This window comes from Pogoniulus pusillus, chromosome 25 (genome assembly GCF_015220805.1).
Source record: "Pogoniulus pusillus isolate bPogPus1 chromosome 25, bPogPus1.pri, whole genome shotgun sequence".
Taxonomy (NCBI): Eukaryota; Metazoa; Chordata; class Aves; order Piciformes; family Lybiidae; genus Pogoniulus; species Pogoniulus pusillus.
In genome coordinates this window covers 3,349,340-3,369,901 of record NC_087288.1, presented here as the reverse complement: position 1 = coordinate 3,369,901, position 20,562 = coordinate 3,349,340, and the positions used below count along the sequence as shown (strand labels likewise).

General features: G+C 47.4%; 1 protein-coding gene across 1 annotated transcript in view; it reads right to left on the bottom strand.

Moving 5' to 3' along the window:
• Positions 1 to 797: 797 nt before the first annotated feature.
• Positions 798 to 20,562, bottom strand: part of CD109 (CD109 molecule) — a 73,041-nt gene continuing 53,276 nt past the window's right edge. Inside the window, exons 25-33 of the mRNA XM_064164062.1 lie at positions 18,659 to 18,887; positions 16,861 to 17,026; positions 15,786 to 15,976; positions 11,626 to 11,781; positions 11,475 to 11,540; positions 5,916 to 6,052; positions 2,948 to 3,104; positions 2,459 to 2,561; positions 798 to 1,546 (exon numbers count right to left, since the gene is read on the bottom strand). Of these exons, the coding sequence (XP_064020132.1) occupies positions 1,356 to 1,546; positions 2,459 to 2,561; positions 2,948 to 3,104; positions 5,916 to 6,052; positions 11,475 to 11,540; positions 11,626 to 11,781; positions 15,786 to 15,976; positions 16,861 to 17,026; positions 18,659 to 18,887 (1,396 nt within the window). The 3' untranslated portion in view covers positions 798 to 1,355. The remainder of the gene's footprint in view (positions 1,547 to 2,458; positions 2,562 to 2,947; positions 3,105 to 5,915; positions 6,053 to 11,474; positions 11,541 to 11,625; positions 11,782 to 15,785; positions 15,977 to 16,860; positions 17,027 to 18,658; positions 18,888 to 20,562) is intronic.

Below are 20,562 nucleotides of genomic sequence, written 5' to 3'. Positions count from 1 at the left end.
GACTGGACAAAGGGCAATGGCTTCAGACTAGAGAAAAGCAGATTTACATTGGATGTGAGGAACAAGTTCTGCACCATGAGGGGAGTGGAACACTGCAACAGGTTGCCCAGGGAGGTGGTTGGAGGCACATCCCTGGAGATATTCAAGGTGAGGCTCGACAGGGCTCTGGGCAACCTGATCTAGCTGAGGATGCTCCTGCTGACTGCAGAGGGGGTTGGATTAGATGACCTATGGAGCTCCCTTCCAACCCAGACCATCCTATGATTGTAGGAAAACAGACTGACAGTTTTCTGGAGCACTCAGCAGTTTGTGAATGCAGCACTTTTTGGTGCCAGGCTTCCCAGTTCAAGAGGGACAGAGATCTACAGGAGAGAGACCAAGGGAGGGCTATGAAGATGATGAAGGGGCTGGAGCGCTGCCCTGTGAAGAGAGGCTGAGGGACCTGGGGCTGTTTGGTCTGGAGAAGAGAAGACTGAGAGGAGATCTAATCAATGTTTATAACTATCTGAGGGCTGGGGGTCAAGAGGGAGGGAACAAACTCTTCTCATTTGTGCCCTGGGATAGGACAAAGGGTGATGGATGTAAACCACAGCACAGGAAGCTCCACCTCAGCAGGAGTAACTTCATTACTGTAAGGGTGCCAGAGCCCTGGAGCAGGCTGCCCAGAGAGTTTGCAGGGTCTCCTTCTTTGGAGCCTCTCAAGGCCTGTCTGGATGCATTCCTGTGTGACCTGAGCTAGATTCTATGGTTCTGCTCTATCAAGTGGGTTGGACTCAGGGATCTCTTTTGGTCCCTTCCAAGCCCTAACATCCTGTGATCTTTGCATTCTTCCTATTATTCCCCATGGGAGCCCACAGCAAAACTCAATGTTAAGCATCATGTCTGCAGAGCACAACAAAGCCAGCTCCAACAGCAAGCTCCCAGCACTCTGCCTAGCAACTCCCCAGCAGAGAAGCAGAGGGTGTTTTGGAAAGGCCTGGTGAACTCATACCCCCCCTAAAGAGCATGCAGAGTTGAAGGCTGGGGTAAAAAGCAAGTGGGAATGTGGAGCTAGCTTTGTATTTTCTCAGATTGCTTTCTCAGGAACTCTGTGCTTCTTCAGAAAACAACTTCAGTAAGAAACTGCCACTTGGAAAGTTGTTGTGGTTTGGGTTTGGGTGTTTTTCTTGCCAGCAGACACTTAAAGAAGTTTTCTGGCACAGCCAGAAATTTACCATATGGGCCAGCCCAGGTCTCCCTGAACAGAGCAGGAGTTTGGTCACTGTAATCTCTAAAGACAGGCTGGTGTCTGAATGTCAAATTTTCTTTGGATAAGGTCTGGAAACCTTTCAGCTGCAAACCAATCTGTTTCCTTTTTACAGCACCCAGCTGCACAGCAAGTTTACATGAAGGAGCAGCAGCACACAGAACAAGGGGGCTGATGGAGAGTGCTGAAGCAAGGCTGGGGAGGCATCTCGGGGGCACAGACTGCAGTCACTTTCACAGAAGTCACAAGGGGTTATGGTCTGCATCACTTCTGAATTGTAGCTTCTCACTGCTCTTCTCCCTGGTAAGAAAGGTTAAGTCACATTAGTTAGTGAGCTAACAGATGAACCTCACAGAGAAAGCACTCCTAAAGGCTGCACTAAACTCTGAAGCAGACCACACCACACACTGCAAAGCACTTCCCTAGGCCCAGGCATTAATCTTTGCTCTTCTCCCAAAAGACAAAGCCTCTCTCAACATATTCAAGCACACTTGTACTGGCTCAGTCTCAGCTGTTGGAGCTCTTTGCTCACAAACCTCAGCCAAACGTTTGGGAAGGATTTTTTGCCCCTACCTACACAGCAATCTCTATCCCAAAAGAATGTGCATGCTTTGCCTGGCAGGGTACTGGCTATGACATTCAAGAGCTAGGTCTCTCATCACTGATGCTTTCTCTCTCATGGTCACGTTTGAGAGCTTTCAGCTTCTTGAATTTGGGACTGCCAACCTCACCTGATGAGATTGAACAAGGCCAAGTGCAGGGTTCTGCATTTTGACCACAACAACCCCAAGCAGTGCTACAGGCTGGGGACAGAGTGGCTGAGAGCAGCCAGGCAGAGAGGGAGCTGGGGGTGCTGGTAGAGAGGAGCTGAAGAGGAGGCAGCAGTGCCCAGGTGGCCAAGAGAGCCAATGGCATCCTGGGCTGGCTCAGGAAGAGTGTGGCCAGCAGGACAAGGGAGTTTATTCTTCCCTTGTACCCAGCACTGGTCAGGCCACACCTTGAGTGCTGTGTCCAGTTCTGGGCTCCTCAATTCAAGAGAGATGTTGAGGTGCTGGAACATGTCCAGAGAAGGGCAGCAAGACTGGTGAGGGGCCTGGAGCACAGCCTTGTGCTCCAGGCTGCACACCCCCAGCTCCCTCAGCCCCTCCTCATAAGAAACTCCCTCACAACCTTCTGAATCGCTCAGGAGGGTTTGGGATGATTGACACTTACTGGGTTCATAGTAATCCACCACAGCCACTGAAGCATCTTGGATGTTTGCCACTTTGAAGTCTCTCACAGCTGGAATATCCACACAAACCTGTGTTTCATTTAGCTAGGAAAACAGAAGAGAAACGTCCTGAAAAGCCTGGTGACAGTGGGTTGCCGTGGAAGGGGTAAGGACATCCAGCCCAGCAGTAAGGAGTCTGTGTCTGAAGACTTGGGAGTCAGGATGCACACAAAGATGCTTATCTCAGCTGCAGGCTTTTTGGCCAAATCACAGACTTCTGTCTTCTCATACATGACTTTTAAGAAGCTTAATATAGAAACCTCTTAAAGCAGAGCTGGGTTGTACACTGAAAAGCAGTGGAACTACTAAGCCAATGTGAACAGCAAATGTTGATGTCCTCAGATGTCAGCACCACACCCTCCCACATTTCAACCAAGCAATGCCAGGTTAACATCACCACAAACACCCATTCTTTGTTCCTCTCAACTCACAGAGTCTAAGTAGAGGTTGACCTTTCCATTGTCCTTTTCCATCTTCTTCACTGTGTGGTTTAATGGAGTGAAATCTGGTGAGACTGAGAAACCACTGAGTAGCCCAACCTCCAAGAGGACCATACCACTGCTAGGAGCTGTGCCAGAGCCCAAGTACCTTTTCAAAACACAGAGAAAAAGAAGCTTTGAATACAAACACACTAACCTCCTCTCAAAGAAACTCTCTGGCTGTTAAATCCCAACTGTGGAAGCAATAATCCATGAGGCACAGAATGGTAGGGGTTGAAAGGAACCTCTAGAGATAGAATCATAGAATGGATCAGGGTTGGAAGGGACCTCAAAGTTCATCCAGTTCCAAACTCCCACCATAGGCAGGGACATCTCCCACTAGAATAGGTCACTCAAGGCCTAGAATCATAGAATCAAGCAGGTTGGAAGAGACCTCCAAGCTCATCCAGCCCAACCTAGCACCCAGCCCTACCCAGTCAACTAGACCATGGCACTAAGTGCCCCAGCCAGGCTTGGCTTCAACACTTCCAGGCACAGAGTCTCCACCACCTCCCTGGGCAGCCCATTCCAATGCCAATCACTCTCTCTGACAACAACTTCCTCCTAACATCCAGCCTAGACCTACCCCGGCACAACTTGAGACTGTGTCCCCTTGTTCTATTGCTGGTTGCCTGGCAGAAGAGACCAACCCCTCCTGGCTACAATGTCCCTTCAGGTAGTTGTAGACAGTAATAAGATCACCTCTGAGCCTCCTCTGCTGCAGGCTGCACACCCCCAGCTCCCTCAGCCTCTCCTCACAGGGTTTGTGTTCCAGGCCCCTCCCCAGCTTTGGTGCCCTTCTCTGGACACACCTCATCCAACCTGGCCTTGAACACCTTCAGGGAGGTTGTGGCTGACAGAATCACAGAATGTGATAGAAGATCACCTTGGGTCCCTTCCAACCCCTAATATCCTGTGGTGCTGTGCTCTGCAGAAGAGTGCATTGTTTTAAGTAAGGCAGGTGGCAGCACAGTGCTCCCCTCCTTGGCACGGTTGTTGTACCAGAGACAGAAGTGCCTCCAACCCTCACTCTGAAGGCTGGACAGTAGTGGAAAGCAATTGAATGGAAGTATTTCTTTGTAGAGCTGGAATGGGTTTTAAACAGGGGAAGAGCTGCTTTCAAAGCAATGCTGTTAAGGCTGGCAGCAAGGCTGATTGAATGCAGACATGACTTTGAAAGAAACACAGCACAACTGCTGACTTCAGTTGGCTCAGGGGGCCAGAAACGAATGAAACCATCTGCTGGGGGATCTGCTGGGCCAAAGGAGCTGCTCTTGAAAACAAAGAACTGAATTGGAACTGGATGTGATTACTTCTGCATTAATTACCAATAAGAGGGGAGGAAAAGCCCCAAGCTGTGTTATCAAAATGCCAACAGGTAACCAAACCAGACAGAGAGAAAATAAAGCCCTAGAAGTTATGAGGCTCTGTTTGCCTTAAAGGGGAGAGACAGCTATGGGGGAGGGGGGGGTGGCTGCTGGTATCATCTCTTCAACTTCATGGTCTACTAAAAAAACAAAGACACCACAAATATATAAATCACCAAGCAAGAAGAATGATGACAGAAAGAGAAAGAAAGAAGATTTGAAATCAGTGCCTGAAGAGAGCCAGGAATGTTTTGAGTAGAATTTTATGTTTCAGCTCTCCAGTAACAGTCCACATGAGACCACCTCATAAATGGAGGAAGGAGAGCACCACCAAGTGAAAGGAGGTAGAAAGCATAAACAAGAGAGTGAGCAGAACCATCCATAATCAGTTTGCCATGCCTGGAAATGGTATGAAGGCAACAAGACTGACCAGAGAAGAAACTGGCAGGCCTGGATCTTTGCCTCTCAGACAGCTACTCGAACCCAGAATCACTTCTACCGGTTCTATCACCTCCTTTGGTGCCATCAATGACATCTACTTCAGGTGACCGTGGCCAATCACTACCAAACTGGTTGAAGGAAGGTGGAATAGTCTGCAGATTAGAGCACTCTGTGGTACTGTGACTCTCTGAAAGACAGAAGTAAAGCTGCCCAGGGAGGTGGTGGAGTCACTGTCCCTGGAGGTGCTCAAGCAAAGCCTGGATGAGGCACTTAGTGCCATGGTCTGGTTGATTGGATAGGGCTGGTGCTAGGTTGGACTGGATGAGTTTGGAACTCTCTTCCAACCTGCTTGATTCTATGATTCTGTGCATCCTCCACTGCCTGACAGGACATACCCACAGCCACCTACATGGGTGGAGATTTCAGCAGTCTGTCTGTATTTGCCTACTTTGGTTTCACCACCCTAAGGCTGCACCATGTTGTACAGAGTCATGGAATCACAGAATGTCATGGGTTGGAAGGGGCCTCCAGAGATCATCGGGTCCAATCCCCCTGCTGAAGGAGGTCACACAAGAATGCATCCAAGTTGGCTTTGGAAGTCCACAACCTCTCTGGGCAGCCTGCTCCAAGGCTCTGTCACCCTCACTCTATAGAAGTCTCTCCTCATGTTGAGGTGGAAATTTCTGTGTTCTAGCCTGCATCTATTATTCTGTGTCCAATGTGCTTCTGTGCTCCACAACCTCCCTGGAGGTGTTCAAGGCCAGGTTGGATGAGTCCTTAAGCAACCTGTTCTAGTGGGAGGTGTCCCTGCCTAGGGCAGGGGGTTGGAGCTTTGAGATCCCTTCCAACCTAAACCATTCTATGATCTTGGTGTGGATGTTCCTGCCTATTACATGGGGTTGGACAAGGTGACCCTTCCAACCCAGTGCATTCCATGCTTGTATGATTTTGCTCTCATGAGTTAAACATTTGTATCCCACACCTTAGCAAATTCACCCAGACAAATGGACAATTCGGTTCACTTCAAATCATTTTCAAATGGATAATTTAGTCCACTTCAAATCATCTTCAAGCTGTACAGACAAATGAGCTGCTGCACTTGAATCACCTACCTTGTGCACACATTCAAAGTCAAATGGTTTTTATCATCTTTGTCATCCTTTACATCAACATTCAAGTCAAAGGCTTCTTGTTTCCGGCTGGATTTGAGCCTCTGCTCGGTGTGTTTTGTGTTGTAGATAACATTGAGCTGTGGAATGCAAGCAGAGACATTTGTAAAGCAGATCTGTGTGGTTAAAGCTCTGAGTTTCTAACAGCAAAATGCCAGAGGAGTGCTCACATGAGTCAGGATATGAGGTCTTGTACCTAAGAGTTGTACACTTGAGGGTTATAGGAATTACTCTGACAGAAATACCCTGCATGGGTGGGCAGAGGCCAATGGGATGAGATTCAACAGGGCCAAGTGGAGGGTTCTGCACTTTGGCCACAACAACCCCAAGCAGCACTACAGGCTGGGAACAGAGTGGCTGAGAGCAGCCAGAAAGAAAGGGACCTGGGGGTACTGTTACAGAGGAGCTGAAGATGAGGCAGCAGTGTGCCCAGGTGGCCAAGAGAGCCAATGGCATCCTGGGCTGGCTCAGGAGCAGTGTGGGCAGTAGGATAAGGGAGGTTCTTCTGCCCCTGTGCTCAACACTGCTCAGGCCACACCTTGAGTGCTGTGTCCAGTTCTGGGCTCCTCAATTCAAGAGAGATGTTGAGGTGCTGGAACATGTCCAGGGAAAGGTGACAAAGCTGGTGAGGGGCCTGGAACACAAACCCTATGAGGAGAGGCTGAGGGAGATGGGGGTATGCAGCCTGCAGAAGAGGAGGCTCAGGGGTGACCTCATTGCTGTCTACAACTCCCTGAAGGGAGGCTGTAGCCCGGTGGGGTTGGGCTCTTCTCCCAGGCAACCACCAAGAGAACAAGGGGACACAGTCTCAAGTTGTGCTGGGGGAAGTATAGGCTGGATGTTAGGAAGAAGTTCTTCACAGAGAGGGTGATTGGCATTGGAATGGGCTGCCCAGGGAGGTGGTGCAGTCGCTGTCCCTGGAAGTGTTGAAGCAAAGCCTGGATGAGGCACTTAGTGCCATGGTCTAGTTGACTGGACAGGGCTGGGTGCTAGGTTGGACTGGATGATCTTGGAGGTCTCTTCCAACCTGGTTGATTGTATGATTCTATGATTCTCTTCTGCACGCTTTGTAGTGCAGCAGAACCACTGCCATCAGCTGAGACAAACATAAGAGAGCTCAGGGCCAACCAGCAGCTTTCCTCCTTGTTGTTGTCTGCTTTTATGTGTGCAGCTGCTTCCTGACAGTGCAAAATGGGATGAGTGAAAGCAAACTGGAGAGGCCAACACCCACTAGGTTCAAAGAGGCTGGATGAGGCACTTAGTGCCACGGGTTAGTTAATTAGAAGGGTTAGGTGATAGGTTGGACTCAATGATCCTAGAGGCCTTTCCCAACCTGGTTAACTCTGAGATTCTGTGATCAAGACATGGCAGGCCAGGGGGTAAATCTTTGACTTTTGGTATAAAACTAACCAGAAAGTGGTTCAAATAACAACCTCTGCAAGAGTCAAGCATGCACTTCACACAGCTAAAGAAAAGGAAATTAAGAGCACTTCTGGAAAATCCTGGTCCCCTTACAAGAGTTTCTGGCAGCAGATGGAAACCTGCCAGTCCTGATTTCAAACTAGATGTTAGGAAGAAGTTCTTTCCAGAGAGAGTGGTGAGACATTGGCACAGGTTGAGGGTGGTGAGACACTGGCACAGATTGAGGGTGGTGAGACACTGGCACAGGTTGCCCAGGGAGGTTGTGGAGCACAGAAGCACCCAATGTGATCAAAGATCACATTGGGTGCTTCTGTGCTCCACAACCTCCCTGGAGGTGTTCAAAGCCAGGTTGGATGAGGCTTAGAGTGACCTGTTCTAGTGGGAGGTGTCCCTGCCTATGGCAGGGGGTTGGAACTGGCTGAGCTTTGAGCTCCCTTCCAACCTAAACTCTTCCATGCTTCTCTGATTTCAAGGTGTGACAGCAGGTTGTCCAAGTTACAGGTTAGCAACTCAGTTCTAGGCCAGCCTGCCCCATGCCAACAGAGGAGCCTTTCATTTCTGCTGTTTGCTTTTGCTCTCAGGACAAGTGTGGTGCAACAGGGAAGATTTATGCTGTCCAAGAGCTCAGCAGGAGAAGGCAGTACCAAGGATGAAGCCAACCTAGGGAGCCTGCCAGCTAAAGGCATGCAGAACGTTTGGGAAAGACGAGCTGGCGCTGCCTCAACGACCTGTCACCACAGAGACAAAGCTGTTTTAACTGGTGCCAGAAGCAGCTAATGACTGGGACTCTCCTGCCAAGGCAGGATGTCTGAAGCCACATAGTGAACAGGTCAATCAGCCAGGGCTTTCATGGAAGAAGTTATGGCTGCTACGCTCTGACTTTCCTTTCCTGGCTTCTCGTGACAGCGAAGGGAAACTCTTTCACACAAGACAGGGTTTAATTAAAGCCTCCTCCCTTAAGCACTCTTACTTGTGGGCACAGAAGGCTGTCATTTCTGTGGAGATGGACCTGGGAGAACTAGTGGGCAACAAATTAGCTGTGGCACAGCAATGTGCACTTGTGGCCAAGAAGGCCAATAGGATCCTTGGGGTTCATTAAGAGGAGTGAGTCCAGCAGATTGAGGGAGGTTCTCCACCTCCTCTACTCTGCCCTGGTGAGACCTCACCTGGAATACTGCATTCAGTTTTGGGCTCCCCCATTCAGGAGGGATCTACTGGAGAGAGTCCAAAGGAGGGCTATGAAGATGATTAGGGGCTGGAGCACTGCCCTGTGAGGAGAGGCTGAGGGGCCAGGGGCTGTTTGGTCTGGTGAAGAGAGGGAATCTAATCAGTGTTTATAATTATCTGATGCTGGGGGTCAAGAGGGAGGGGACAAACTCTTCTCAGTTGTGTCCTGGGACAGGACAAGAGGCAATGGGTATAAACTACAGCACAGGAAACTCCACCTCAACACCAGCAAGAAATCCCTGGGATAGGACAAGCAGCAATGGATGGAAGCTGCAGCACAGGAGGTTCCAGCTCAACACAGGGGGTAACTTCTTGACTGTAAGGGTCCCAGAGCACTGGAGCAGGCTGCCCAGAGAGGTTGTGGAGTCTGCTTCTCTGGAGACTTTCCAGCCCTGTGTGAATGCATTCCTGTGTGACCTGTGCTGCTAAACCTAAAAGCAAGAAGGAAATTGAGGTGCTGGAGTGCATCCAGATTCTGCCCTTTTACTCTGCTCTCCTCAGACCCCACCTGGAGTACTGTGTGCAGTTCTGGAGCCCCCAGCACAAGCAGGACATGGAACTGTTGGAGCCAGTCCAGAGGAGGCCATCAAGATGCTCAGAGGGCTGCAGCAGCTCTGCTGTGAGGACAGGCTGAGAGAGTTGGGGCTCTGCAGCCTGGAGAAGAGAAGACTTCCAGGAGACCTTGGAGTGGCCTTCCAGGATCTGAAGGGGGCTACAGGAGGGCTGGGGAGGGACTATTGACAAGGTCTTGTAATGACAGGATGAGGAGGAATGGGTTTGAACTGGCAGAGGGGAGATTGAAACTGGATGTTAGGAAGAAATTGCTTGCAGTGAGGGTGGTGAGACACTGGCACAGGTTGTCCAGGGAGGTTGTGGAGCACAGAAGCACCCAATGTGATCTTTGATCACATTGGGTGCTTCTGTGCTCCACAACCTCCCTGGAGGTGTTCAAGGCCAGGCTGGATGAGTCCTTGAGCAACCTGCACTAGTGGCAGGTTTGAACTAGATGAGCTTTGAGGTTCCTTCCAACCTAAACCATTCTATGATTCTATGATTCAACTCCTTTCTCAGTACAGTGCCTTTCATACAGCCTAACCCTGCATTCATCTCCTTCTTCCTCTTTCAGAGTCAGCATCTCAGGCCATCCATAGGATATGCCCCAACAAGGAAGGGATGAGCTAGGACACTCTGCAGGCAGCAGGAGCACAAAGCTACCAGTAAATATCTGTTTTCTCAATTATGCTACCCAAAATAAACCCATTTGCTGAGGTCTTGCAGGGTGAAGAGCAACTGAACTGCCAACCTGCAGGCACAGAGAGTGAGATTTCACCCCCAAAAATGAGGTGGGCTGTTTGAATCCATTCTGCTGGGCGAGGAACCTCTTCTATTAATGGATCAAACCCTATGTTCTGAGTTACTGTTTCTGACATGCTACGTTTGGCCAGGAGGCCAAATCCCAGAAGAGTGAATCTCACCACTGTACTCTGGCAGGCCTCAGAGAATGAAGAACCAGAATGTCATACACTATCTGATTTATTACACGTGACCCAGATCTAGCTTGTGTCTGGGAAAAAGGAGCAACCTCATTCCAATGGCAGCAGTGCTCTTTCTTGCAGAGTATCACACTTGCCAAAGGAAGCAGAAGGAAAGCAAAGGTTTTGGAGAAGCTGCTTCAGTGTGTTAAGTACAACATTTTGACTCGAGCAGCAGCTCCTTCTGACTCAAAGCTGCAGCAAAAAGAAGCAACAGCACAGTGACCTGAAAGGAGAAGATAACCTGGCACTGGTTCTTGAACACCAGTTGCTTGGGAGCACATTTGCATGCTCCTACGACAGACCAGGAGCTTAAACCACGGTGCTATGCAGCCTGAGGAGCCCTCTAGCCACGCTGCCAACTGTTGGCTATTCTGGGTGGAAGACTTCTACTCAGTCTTCTCCAGACATGCTGCTTTGGATGTGAATTTTTCCTGCTGGCAGGGATGCAATTGGAACCACTGCGCTCACAACAAAAGGCACTCAGCAAATCATCAGCTCCCAGCAACAAACCATTTGCTGAAAAGCTTTTGATTAGCTCGCCTGACAAATTAGTTGACTTAGGATCAGGAAGTATTTCTCAACAGTGACTAAGGTTAAGTAGCCTTAACTGTTCTGGAGTCTCCTTTTGTTGCATTCCACACACACACTGGAAGCAGAGCTGCGTGCAGGCAGTCCCTGCTGTGCAGCCATTCGGGGAGGCTTGGGCAGGCTGAGAGCTGGGCACGGAGCAACCTAATGAGCTTCAACAAGTCTAAGTGCAGAGTTCTATGCTGTTGGGAAGAGTAATATTAAATGTAGTGATTCCCAACACTGCACCTGGGAAGGAAAAATAAACTCCACTAGTACAGGTTAGGAGGTGATCTGCTGGAGAGCAGCTCTGAGGAGTGGGACCTGCTGGGCAACAAACTCTCCATGGCACAGCAAAGTGCCCTTGTGGCCAGGAAGGCCAATGGGATCCTGGGGTGCATTAAGAGGAGTGTGGCCAGCAGATGAGAAGGAGGTATTACTCCACCTCTACCTTGTCCTGGTGAGGCCTCGTCTGGAATACTGCATCCAAGTTCTGGGCTCCTCAGTTTAAGAGGGACTTGAGAGAGTCCAACAGAGGACTACAAGGATGCTGAAGGGACTGGAGCACTGCCTGAAGGGGAAAGGCTGAGAGCCCCAGGGTTGGTTAGTCTGGAGTCTTCCAATCAGTAAAGTGCTTTGGTAGAGCTGTAAGCCATTTCTGACAACTTCATAGGAGCAGTCTAATAAAGCTGCCCCCAAACCCCTTCCTCACAGAGAACATACTGGTAGCAAAAACAGCTGCATTGCCCACCTGGAAGACAGCAAATCCCGTTCCCTCTGCTGCCACTGTGAGTGCCATTGGTTGTGCAGGAGCAATCTGAAAGAGAAAGGAGCAAACCAACCTCATCAAAGCACTTTCAGCCAGCAGGCTTGACAAGAGTGCTCCTCACTTCTCACAGTACCTCCTTGGTCTGAAGCAGAAACCGGTTCCGAGTGTCAATGGAGAACCTCTCCGGTGCTGTCCAAGAAGGTGCTGTCACTGTTACATCCATGTCTGTTTTGCCCACAGCTGTGAGAGTTGCAAACAGACTCAAGGCTTGCAGAGCCACCACAGTGTCCTGTGGAGAGAAGCAAATCCTTCTGCAGAAGCCTGCACAGTGAACTGCCTGCGCTCAAGTCCTGCTTTGGGAAGATCACAGCCCCTGCCCTGTCCCATTTGTTGATCCTGCTGGAGTCTTCACCCAGCCACCTCCAGGTCTGTGTTGGGATTCCACTGTCCAAGCTTCCAAACACATGATAAAGCAAAAGATACTGACTGCAGAGTCATAGTAAGCTACACCACACATACACATTGCAGTGAGTTATGCTTTAACTTACAGAACATCCCCAGAGGGGTTGTGGAGTTTCCTTCTCTGGAGACTTTCCAGCCCTGTCTGGATGTGTTCCTGTGTGACCTGAGCTAGATTGTATGGTCCTGCTCTGGCAGGAGGGCTGGACTCAAAGATCTCTTTGGGTCTCTTCCAACCCCTAACATTCCATGATCCTGTGATCTCCCTTTACTCTGCTCTCCTCAGACCCCACCTAGAGTCCTGTGTGCAGTTCTGGAGCCCCCAGCACAAGCAGGACATGGAACTGCTGGAGCCAATTCAGAGGAGGCCACCAAGATGCTCAGAGGGCTGCAGCAGCTCTGCTATGAGGACAGGCTACAAGAGTTGGGGTCTGCAGGCTGGAGAAGAGAAGGCTTCCAGGAGACCTTGGAGTGGCCTTCCAGTATCTGAAGGCAGCTACAGGAGGGCTGGGAAGGGACTATTGACAAGGTCTTGTAATGCCAGGATGAGGAGGAATGGGTTTGAAGTGGCAGAGAGGAGACTGAAACTGGATGTTAGGAAGAAGTTGTTTGCAGTGAGACACTGGCACAAGTTGCCCAGGGAGGTTGTGTCTGTTCCCTCCCTGGAGGTGTTCTAGGCCAGGTTGGATGAGTCCTTGAGCAACATGTTCTAGTGGGAGGTGTCCCTACCTGTGGCAGGGGTTTGGAACTAGATGAGCTTCCAGGTCCCTTCCAACTTAACCCATTCTATGATTCTATCACACATGCAGCTGATTCACAGGTTCACAGATTGCACTGGGTTGGAAGGGACCCTCAAAGGTCATCTCATCCAAACCCCCTGCAGGCAACAGGGACACCTCCAACTAGCTCAGGCTGCCCAGGGCCACATCAAGTCTTACTTGGAATGTCTCCAGGGACTATTCTCCTTATTGTTTACCAATACATTAAGTGTCTAATATATACCAACTACCAATATATATATATATATATAACCAATATATCAAGTGTCTAATATATACCAACTACCAATGTATATATATAACACCAATATATTAAGTGTCTAATATATACCAACTACCAATATATATATAACCAATATATTAAGTGTCTAATATATACCAACTACCAGCATATATATAACCAATATATTAAGTGTCTAATATATATATAACCAATATATTAAGTGTCTAATATATACCAACTACCAATGTATATATATATAACCAATATATTAAGTGTCTAATATATATCATCTACCTATATATATAACCAATATATTAAGTGTCTAATATATACCAACTACCAGCATATATATAACCAATATATTAAGTGTCTAATATATACCAGCTACCAGCATATATATAACCAATATATTAAGTGTCTAATATATACCAACTACCAATATATATATAACCAATATGTTAAGTGTCTAATATATACCAGCTACCAGCATATATATAACCGATATATTAAGTGTCTAATATATACCAACTACCAGTATATATATAACCAATATATTAAGTGTCTAATATATACCAGCTACCAGCATATATATAACCAATATATTAAGTGTCTAATATATACCAACTACCAATATATATATAACCAATATGTTAAGTGTCTAATATATACCAGCTACCAGCATATATATAACCGATATATTAAGTGTCTAATATATACCAACTACCAGTATATATATAACCAATATATTAAGTGTCTAATATATACCAACTACCAATGTATATATAACCAATATATTAAGTGTCTAATATATATCAACTACCAATATATATATAACCAATATATTAAGTGTCTAATATATACCAACTACATATACATATATAACCAATACATTAAGTGTCTAAGTGGAAGGAAACACTGCAAACATTATCTTCTTAAAGGCAATCTTAGAGGTGAACCAAAAAGTCTGGCATCATTTCCACACATCAAAAGTAAAGGTATCCAGAGAGTTATTGGGAGTAATCCTGAAATCAAAACAGTTTAGGTTCTGGAAGAACAAAAGGATTAAGTTAATTTCTCAACTTTATCCTCAGGGGCAATGGCACACTGCTGGCTTTTCAAACTTCCAAGTAAAACTGGTTTCTGGAAAACAGAGAGAAACTTTTCCCAACTCATTTAGGGATTCAATCAACCTCTTTAAACGCTCAGCAACAACAAAAAAAATTAACACATTGGGAAAATACCAGAACCTCAAGGGAACCAGGCTGGTTCTTCAATTGCATTTTATTTAGCAGAACTAATTTCTCTCAGATGAATCCCCACAAACACATGAAAATCCTGGATGGCTTAGTACCAGGCAGCATGATGAAATGGGACATTTTTCCTGCGACCAGCATTTGTAGCCAATTTAAAAGCCAGCTGAAAACTAACGAGATCCAAAGCACCATATAAATTTTCTGGATGCCAGCACAGCTTACAAGATGTGGTTTCAATAACATGGAAACCTCCTGGAGATAAATGAAGAACCTTCCAAATTTCATGGCCCATCAAAAATGTACTCAGTAACGAGGACGAGCACATTGCTGGCAGCTGGCCCCACCTCAGCAGAGGCACCAGGTTACTCCTCTAAAACTTACTCCCCCTCCTTCTTTTAGTTAGTAGACTCTCAGGAGTTTGAGGATCTACATATGGAAAGAATAGAAAGAGGTTTCTCTTCTTGGAAGGAAAGCAAACAGAGATATCTCTCATCCTCACTTGGAAAATCTGATGGATTCTTTTTCCACGGGCATCATTCCTGCTTCTTCATTTAAAATCTTCTGTTATTAAGTATTTGCTATAAGCAAAGTGGCCTCAAGCTGCACCAGGGGGGGTTTAGACAGGGCAATAGAAAAAATGTCTTTACCAAAGGGATCTCTACTCTGCCCTGCTGAGACCACATCTTGAGTACTGCCTTCAGTTTTGGGCTCCCCAGTTTAAGAGAGACAGGGATCTGCTGGAGAGGGTCCAGCGGAGGGCTAGGAGGATGATGAGGGGACTGGAGCACTGCAAGAGGAGGAGAGGCTGAGGGACCTGGGGCTGCATAGTCTGGAGAAGAGAAGACTGAGAGGGGATTTAATCCATGTCTATCAATATCTGAGGGCTGGGGGGAAGGGCCGGGGGGAGGGGCCATGATCTGCTCACTACTCCCTGGGATAGGACAAGGAGCAATGGATAGAAGCTGCAGCACAGCAGGTTCCAGCTCAACACAAGGGGGAACTTCTTGACTGGAAGGGTCCCAGAGCCCTGGCACAGGCTGCCCAGAGAGGTTGTGGAGTCTCCTTCTCTGGATGTGTTCCTGTGTAATCTGTGTTAGATAGTATGGTCCTGCTCTGGCAGAGGGGTCAGACTGGATGATCTCCTTGGGTCCCATCCAACCTTTGACATCCTGTGAGCCTGTGATCATCAGGCACTGGACAGGCTGCCCAGGAAAGTGGTGGAGTCACCATCCCTGGAGGTGTTTAAGAGATGTTAGGATGAGGATCCTAGGGCCATGGTCTAACAGTTGTTTACGTGGAGATGTCAGCTTATGGCTGGACTCAATGATCTTCAGGTCTTCTCTAACCAGGCAATTCTTTCATACTATGACTCTAATTCTCTTTGATATCATGTTTGCCCAAATACTATATCTGATAGTCCAGGTTTTAGATGCCAACATCATCCCAAACAGAAGCATGCACATGAGCAAAACAACATTCAGTAGTTACTATGTTAAAAAACCCAAATCTTCTTTTTTCCCCCCTTACCTTAAATATACATTTAGAAAGCATAACAAAGCCTCTTGAGACAAGAGATTACCTGAGTAGATGAAAATCCCCCAAGGTGATTTCTTTGCTGACTTAACCATTTCATAATGGGGATGCCCTCTGCTAACCTGTCTTGATAGAAGTGTGAGAGCAGAGCATAGGCTGCCAGTTGGATGTCGATGGAGCGCGGCTGCCACGACTCGGACATTTCAGAGGCAGGGGTTATCCAGAAACGAAATTCTCCTGCAGAAAGAACCAACCACAGCTTCAGATCTATTGACTGAAGTCACTCAGCTTCTGAGACAGCCTTAAGGAAAAACTCTTCATTACCCGATCACAGATCACAGGATCTTAGGGGTTGGAAAGGTCTTCTGGGGATTGTTGAGTCCAACCCCCTGCCAAAGCAGTACCACAGAAGCTAGTGCAGGTCACACAGCAATGCATTCAGACAGGGCTTGAAAGTCTACAGAGAAGGAGACTCCACAACCTCTCTGGGGAACCTGTTCCAGTGCTATGGGACCCTCACAGTCAAGTTCTTCCTCATGTTGAGGCAGAACTTCCTGTGTTGTAGTTTCCATCCATTGCCCCTTGTCCTATCCCAAGGCACAAGAGAGCAGAGGCTGTCCCTGTCCCTTCCTTCTTGACTCCCAGCCCTCAGATATATATAGGCATTTATTAGATCCCCTCTCAGTTTAGCAAGGTTCTCCAAAACACCTCCAGGGACAGAGACTCCACCACCTCCCTGGGCAGCCCATTCCAATGCCAATCACTCTCTCTGCCAGGAACTTCCTCCTAACATCCAGCCTAGACCTGCCCTGCCACAACTTGGGGCTGTGTCTCCTTGTTCTGTTGCTGGTTGCCTGGGAGAAGAGACCAAACCTCCCTTCAGGTAGATGTAGAGAGCAATGAGTTCTGCCCTGAGCCTCCTCTGCTGCAGGCTGCACACCCCCAGCTCCCTCAGCCTCTCCTCACAGGGCTGTGCTCCAGGCCCCTCCCCAGCCTTGCTGCCCTTCTCTGGACACCTTCCAGTATCTCAACATCTCTCTTGAATTGAGGAGCCCAGAACTGGACAGAGCACTCAAGGATTAAAATCCATCTCTACAAGCATGTAAGAAGCTGTGCAATACCTTGCTGTTCTGCTCTCTGGTTCAGGACATTCAGTGCTTCCTTTGCTTTCATGCTTTTTGCCCAGGACAACGCATATGTCACCAGTGCCAGAGTGTAGTTATCTGAAATGCCTTCTCTTAATTTATCTTCTAGATAGTTTGTAGCAGTCTTGATGACATAAGCATGCTGGAAATGAAGATCACATTAAAGAATGTTGAGTAAATAGAATCTCTGTTGAAACACTTCAAAGCTCTGCAGAAATAGAAACATTGCTATCACCAAGAGACAAGCAAGAAATTAAGATCATATTAAAGAACATTGAGTAAATAAAATATATGTTGGGATATTTGACATTCAGAGTCCTACAGAAACAAAAACATTGCTATCACCAAGAGACAAGCAAGAAATTAAGATCATATTGAAGAATGTTGAGTAAATAAAATATAAGTTGGGATATTTAGCATTCAGAGTCCTGCAGAAACAAAAAACATTACTATCACCAAGAGACAAGCAAGAAATTAAGATCATATTAAAGAATGTTGAGTAAATCAACTATATGTTGAAATATTTAAAGTTAAGAGTCATGCAGAAAGAGAAACATAACTATTGCCAGGAGACAAGCAAGAAATACTGAACATCTCTTTCAGAGCCTGTCATGGGTTTAGGCACAAACCTCAAAGGTCAACCTTTTGCTCTGTTTGGAATGTGAATTCTTCAGGGCAATCAACTGGAATGATTAAACATCTCCAAGGAAAGCCCTCTCCCTAAAACATTTCTTTGCAAGTCTTTGCTTCAGGGAAATCAACAGGAATGGTTAAACATCTCCAAGGACAGCTCCCTCCCTTCAATACATTTCTTTGCAAGTCTTTGCTTCAGGGAAATCAACAGGAATGGTTAAACATCTCCAAGGATAGCTCCCTCCCCTCAATACATTTCTTTGCAAGTCATTGCTTCAGGGAAATCAACAGGGATGGTTAAACATCTCCAAGGATAGCTCCCTCCCCTCAATACATTTCTTTGCAAGTTCTTGCTTCAGGGAAATCAACAGGAATGGTTAAACATCTCCAAGGATAGCTCCCTCCCCTCAATACATTTCTTTGCAAGTCTTTGCTTCAGGGAAATCAACAGGAATGGTTAAACATCTCCAAGGATAGCTCCCTCCCCTCAATACATTTCTTTGCAAGTCTTTGCTTCAGGGAAATCAACAGGGATGGTTAAACATCTCCAAGGATAGCTCCCTCCCCTCAATACATTTCCTTGCAAGTCCTTGCTTCAGGGAAATCAACAGGAATGGTTAAACATCTCCAAGGATAGCTCCCTCCCCTCAATACATTTCTTTGCAAGTCATTGCTTCAGGGAAATCAACAGGGATGGTTAAACATCTCCAAGGATAGCTCCCTCCCCTCAATACATTTCCTTGCAAGTCCTTGCTTCAGGGAAATCAACAGGAATGGTTAAACATCTCCAAGGATATCTACCCCCCTCAAATATATTTCTTTGCAAGTCCTTGCTTCAGGGAAATCAACAGGGATGGTTAAACATCTCCAAGGATAGCTCCCCCCTCAATACATTTCCTTGCAAGTCCTTGGACTAAAGCCATGGCAATATTCTTGCCTCTAGAGTTTGCAGTGGCATATCAAATTGAAAGGCCTAACAGCACAACTTTGTGTTGCCTTGGGTAGATAAGGGAAGCTGGACAAAATCAGGTTCAGGTTGTTCTCTGTTTAGATGTCCTTAAACTACAAAGTGTTTGTCAGGCACTACGACAACAGATGAAGTGTTGCAGGAACTATGAATTCTCTTTGTGACTTCCAGTACCTCTTTCTCTGGGAAGCCCATGAGGGATGGCATGATGTAGGCTGTGAGAGCGACTGGATTATTGGTGCCCCCTTGAAGATCACTGTTCAGCACTTTCCCAGGCTCACTAAACTCTCCATTTAACTTCTGGTGGCGGACAATCCATTTAGCTGTGTCCACGAGCACATCCTGGTCGATGTCTATGAAGGGCCGAGCCTGAAGGAAACATCTTAACACAAAGGCTGATAACCTGGGGGAAAAGGTTAAGCAAATAGGACAAAATTAACAACAGAGCACAGCTGCTTCTCTTTCAGTTGATGCAAGACTATCATGATGCATTAAGTGCTCTCCACACATCCCAGGCAGAGAGGAAAATACATAGAATCATAGAATCAACCAGGTTGGAAGAGACCTGCAAGCTCATCCAGTCCAACCTAACACCCAGCCCTGGCCAAGCAACCAGACCATGGCACTAAGTGCCTCAGCCAGGCTTGAACACTTTCAGAGATGGTGACTCCACCACCTCCCTGGGCAGCCCATTCCAATGCCAATCACTCTCTCTGACAACAACTTCCTCCTCACATCCAGCCTAGACCTACCCTGGCACAGCTTGTTCTCTTGCTGGTTGCCTGGGAGGGGAGACCAACCCCACCTGGCTACTGCCTCCCTTCAGGTAGACAGCAATGAGCTCTGCCCTGAGCCTCCTCTGCTGCAGGCTGCACACCCCCAGCTCCCTCAGCCTCTCCTCACAGGGCTCTGCTCCAGGGCCCTCACCAGCCTTGCTGCCCTTCTGTGGAGATGTGTCTCACCCAGACAAGTAGACTAAGCTTAATCCACCAAGAAATGAAGTTATATCCTTGTGGTATCCTTCCAGTATCTGAAGGGAGCCTGCAAGGATCATAGAATCACAGAATTAACCAGGTTGGAAAAGCCCTCTAGGATCATCGAGTCCAACCTATCACCTAACCCTTCTAATTAACCAACCCATGGCACTAAGGAAGGCTGGGGAGGGACTGTTTACAAGGTCTTGGAGTGACAGGACGAGGAAGAATGGGTTTAAACTGGCAGAGGGGAGATTGAAACTGGATGTTAGGGAGAAGTTGTTTGCAGTGAGGGTGGTGAGACACTGGCACAGGTTGCCCAGGGAGGCTGTGGAGCACAGAAGCACAGAATGGGATTGAACGAAGTTCTGCAACTCTCCACAACTACCTCAAGTTTTGGGGTGAGGAGGGGGCTGGAACTTTCCACAACTGGAGTGAGGAGGGGACTGGATCTGACCACAACTATCTGAAGTTGTTGGAATGAGGAGGGGGCAGCCTCTTCTTGGACAAGGACCAGAGGAAATGGCTACAAGCTATATGAGGGGAGGTTCAGGCTGGGTATTAGGAAATATTTCTTCACTGAGAGGGTTCTCAAACATTGGAATGGTCTGCCCAGGGCAGTGGTGGAGTCACTATCCCTGGGGGTGTTCAAGCAGCCTGTGGAGCTGGTGCTCAGGGACATGGTTTAGTATTGACCCTGCAGTGATGAGTGGAAGTTTGGACTGGATGAGCTTTGACATCTCTTCCAAGCAGATACATTCTGTGATTCTCAAACTTGTCTCTTGTATCTCTCTAGTTTCCATCACTGCACTTACCATGCTCGTCAGGGTGAAATTCAGCACTGAAAAGGCTTTCCCAGTTGCATTTATAGCCTCAAGAAAATGACTGAGAGAGGCAAGGACCAACTCTGCTCACCCCCTAGAAAACACCTCAGTCAGTTTTCAGCCTCCAGACAGGAGAGGACTGAAAATCTGTTTGAAGCAACCATGATCACAGAGCTCTGAATAGTTTCACTCCACTGCAAGAACAAGTCATTTAATTATTATTCCTCATTCCTCTGAGGAAAGTAACAGAAATCTTTCAGACCAAGTTATTCCCCTGGCT